Raw genomic sequence first — 3,823 nt, 5'->3', positions numbered from 1 at the left:
GCGCAGGTGGGTGTGTGCCCAGAGGCGCAGCTCTCTGGCTGTGTCCAACAGCAGCCGGAAGCATACCCCTCCATGGCGGCTTATGTAAGCCGCTGCCACTTGTTGTCCGTGTGGACCAGAACATGCTGGTCCCGGACCAGATGAATGAAATGCACAAGCACTTTCCACACAGTCAGAAGTTCCAGAACATTTATGTGGGGGACAGGGTGGGCAGACCAGCGGCCTCCCTCAGTCTGGGACAACATGTCCCCCTCCCACCCCGACAGTGATGCGTCTGTGAAGACCGGCACGTGATGTGTCGCTCTGCTCAGAGGGACTCCTGATGACAGTGTGTGTGGCTTCCCCCAGTGGCTCAGATCCGCCTCCACTGAGGAGGGGATCGATACGATCCNTGAACTCGGGTCCGTTCTCCCCTTTTATACGGACCGAGGTGAGGCCCACGTCACGTGGGCGTGGACTATCGGCTCTTCAGAATGCGCGTACGCGCACGGGGGTACCCATCTGCGATAGCCTTAGAGGGCGGAGCTTACACGAAATAGAACCTCCTACTCATCATTAGCCAGCACCAACTCTCACTTCATCTTTAATTTTGATGGATTGAATTAGTTTATGACGTGTGTGTGTTTGCAGGGAGAAGGTTCAATTTATTCGCAGCGAGGGAGTCAACGGGCTGGCTCYCCTCTCCAGTGACGCTGACCTCGTCATGCTGCTCAGGTGAGTCCTGCAGGTGGCGACAGGTATCCTTGTTTCAGGTTCGTGTTTCATGTCGCCTCAGTTCAGTGTTTTCCACCTTGTAAAAGATCTGAAGACTTTGTGTTGTAATAATGCTCATTCAGCTAAAGGCTAGTCCGAGCTAATGGCTAATCTGAGCTAATGGTTAGTTCAAGCTAATGGCAAATGCAATTGAAAGGCAAGTCAGAACTAATGGCCAATATGAGCTAATAGATAGTCTAAGCCAGGGGTGTCAAACTCCTGTCCTCGAGGGCCGCTATCCTGCATGTTTTAGAGGTTTTCTTGCTCCAACACACCTGATTTTGATCGCTGGGTYATTAACAGGCTTCTGCCCAATTTGAAGAGTTAATTCAATCACTGAATCAGGTGTGTTGGAGCTGGAAAACCTCTAAAACATGCAGGATAGCGGCCCTCGAGGACTGGAGTTTGACACCCCTGGTCTAAGCTAATAGCAAATTCAAGGAAATGGCTAATCTGAGCTAATGATTGGTATGAGCTAATAGCAAGTCCGAGTTAATGGCCAGTTGGAGCTAATGACTATGGCTAATCTGAGCCATTGGCAAATCTGAGCTAAAGGCTAGTCAGAACTAATGGCTAATATGAATTAATTAATAGCTAAGCTAGTGGCAAATTTAAGCAAATCTCAGCTAATGTCAATTTCGAGCTAATGGCTAGTTGGGACTTATAACTGGTCTGGGCTAGACCGAGCTAATGAATAATCAAAGCTAATGGCTAGTCTGAGCTAAAGTCAAATAACTAGTATGAGCTAATGGATAAGTGAGATAAGGGATAGCCTAAGCTAATGGCTAATCCAAATTAATATCTGAAACCAAAGTTAATATCTAAATTAAAATCACTCAAATTATAAAAGTTTTACAGAAGTTAATGTGAACATTATTTTAAACCTTTATATTGTTATTTATTTTACAACAGAATTAGTATTTTTTGCAGGATGTTTTAGATTTTCTGCAGCTAGCTGGCACTGCCACTATTTGCTGTTGCCTCAGAAAACAGCTCATTTTTTGAAAGTAGATCCAGTCAAAATCTGGGACGTGGTCTCAGTTTGTGGGACGAATATAAAAATGCTGTCCCACATCCAGAGTCGTCGTCATGTCGTTTCTCACCCTGCTGGTTTGATTCTCTCTGTTTTCATCTGGACTGGTTTCTGACTGGGCTTTTTTTGCCTTCCTCTCTTGCCTTCAGCCTTTTTGAGGAGGAAGTGATGTCGTACGTGCCGTCGTTGCTCCACCCAGGTTACTGCCTCTCTTCTCCTCAGAGCTCCCCTGGTAAATCTCTGTCTCGCTGTCTGCGTCCCCCCCGCCCCGCCCCCGTCCAAAGAGACCAGCTTTGTTTGAACACTCAGACTTTAATATTAGATTCTCATCTTTTTATTATAAAATGTAATGAAAGCTTTGGTTTATAAATTAATCTTTTTGTGACAAACTGATATAAAACACAAACAGACTTCCTTGTAATGTTTGTATTTAGTTTGATGTTTGGCTCTCTTAAGTCTTGATCAAGTCTTTTGCACAGAGACACACATGTATGTACTAACAGATGAATCGTGTAGCATACAGGGAATTTAAATACACTAAGTTCCTACTAAAACTCTGATACAGAAACAGTTAGGATGTTCTGTAAAATGTAATAAAACCATCTCATAAACATGTATTTTATTCACAAAGGAACAGAACATAATTAAAATTAAATATAGACGTAGTATTTTAGATGTAAAGAAGGGCAGAGGTTCACCAGTCTTTGAACAAACAGTTTCAGAAAGACAGAAACCTGAATATCTCATCATCTACAGTTCGTGACAGGTCAATATTTAAATTTCTCATAGCTGATAGAAGCTAAAATCCAGGATTAACCTGCATACATCTGATTACAAACCTGATGATGGAGGCCTCTCCTGGTTATCTGCCTGTCTCTCTGTCTCCGCCTCTTTGTTGGACAGTTATTTTAGGATTTTCCTCCCTCGGATGTTTTCTCTCTGCCCTCATGTCTCTGTTTGTTTCCTTGTTTTTATTTCAGGGACTCAGAGAGCCAATGCCAGAGCTCCTGCTCCCTATAAACGGGACTTTGAAGCTAAATTGAGGAACTTCTATCGAAAGCTGGAGACAAAGGGTTATGGACAGGGGCCGGGGAAAGTCAAGTTAGTTTTAATGTCTTCGACAGAATAACCCTAATATTACACCTGGTTTATTTTTCTGATGTTTAAATGTGTGTTTATGTTGGTGTGTGTGTGTGTGTGTGTGTGTGTCACCTTGTGGCTCCAGGCTCATCATACGCAGAGACCATCTGCTGGAGGACGCCTTCAACCAGATCATGTGTTATTCTCGTAAAGACCTGCAGAGGAGTAAACTCTACGTCAGCTTTGTGGGCGAAGACGGGTGAGGACAGAGTCGGGCTGTGGACCGATCAGGGATTAGACCAAAACAGTTTTAAACTTGGACTGCTGGAGAGCAGAAAGATTATCAGGAAGTGTTTAAAATGAGCTTTAAATATGTTTTAGGTGCAATTAATCTCTAAAATCTACTTCAAAACTAGATACAGTCTCCTTAACCCTTATGATACATTATAGTACATATGTTATATTACATAGATTATAGTAAGTAAAGTTTTATTTACATACATTATTGTACATAGATTATACTACATACATTATGGTACATGCATTATGGTACATACATTAGCACATTTGTTATAGTACATAAGTACTTTATGGTACATTATAATACATATGTTATGGTACATACATTATAGTACATAGATTATACTACATACGTTATGGTACATGCATTGGTACATTTGTTATAGTACATACATTATAGTACATACGTTATGGTACATACATCATAGAACATATATTATGATACATACATTATAGTACATACATTGTAGTACATACGTTATGGTACATGCATTAGTACATTTGTTATAATACATAAGTACTTTAGGGTACATTATAATATACAGTATGTGTTATTTTACATATACAGTATTATGGTACCTACATTATAGTACATACATTATGGCACATACATTAGTACATTTGTTATAGTACATAAATACTTTATGTAGTACATAA

The 3,823-nt window shown here is 41.2% G+C and overlaps 2 protein-coding genes across 7 annotated transcripts in view; one reads left to right on the top strand and one right to left on the bottom strand.

Moving 5' to 3' along the window:
• The window catches only part of hecw2a (HECT, C2 and WW domain containing E3 ubiquitin protein ligase 2a), a 41,547-nt gene that overhangs the window by 28,582 nt on the left and 9,142 nt on the right, over positions 1–3,823 (top strand). For 5 of the 6 annotated variants that reach the window (XR_001310973.1, XR_001310972.1, XM_014017805.1 and 2 more), the window contains exons 19-22: positions 631–714; positions 1,936–2,018; positions 2,767–2,887; positions 3,012–3,125. Coding sequence is in view for 4 of the 6 variants with exons in the window: in XM_014017805.1 (XP_013873259.1) it covers positions 631–714; positions 1,936–2,018; positions 2,767–2,887; positions 3,012–3,125 (402 nt within the window). In the remaining 2 variants the exon portion in view is untranslated. The remainder of the gene's footprint in view (positions 1–630; positions 715–1,935; positions 2,019–2,766; positions 2,888–3,011; positions 3,126–3,823) is intronic. The other variant, XM_014017808.1, reaches the window with a different exon arrangement.
• Positions 7–391, bottom strand: LOC106524129 (uncharacterized; the record flags this gene model as incomplete). The annotated part of the gene is given in 1 exon segment (XM_014017809.1): positions 7–391. A coding segment is annotated over 1 exon segment (311 nt), but the record flags the coding sequence as incomplete, so codon positions are not given.

The sequence above is a fragment of the Austrofundulus limnaeus genome, unplaced genomic scaffold, assembly GCF_001266775.1.
Source record: "Austrofundulus limnaeus strain Quisiro unplaced genomic scaffold, Austrofundulus_limnaeus-1.0 Scaffold177, whole genome shotgun sequence".
Lineage (NCBI taxonomy): Eukaryota > Metazoa > Chordata > Actinopteri > Cyprinodontiformes > Rivulidae > Austrofundulus > Austrofundulus limnaeus.
The sequence above is the reverse complement of the archived record's forward strand: the minus strand, read 5'-3'. Positions and strand labels throughout refer to the sequence as shown.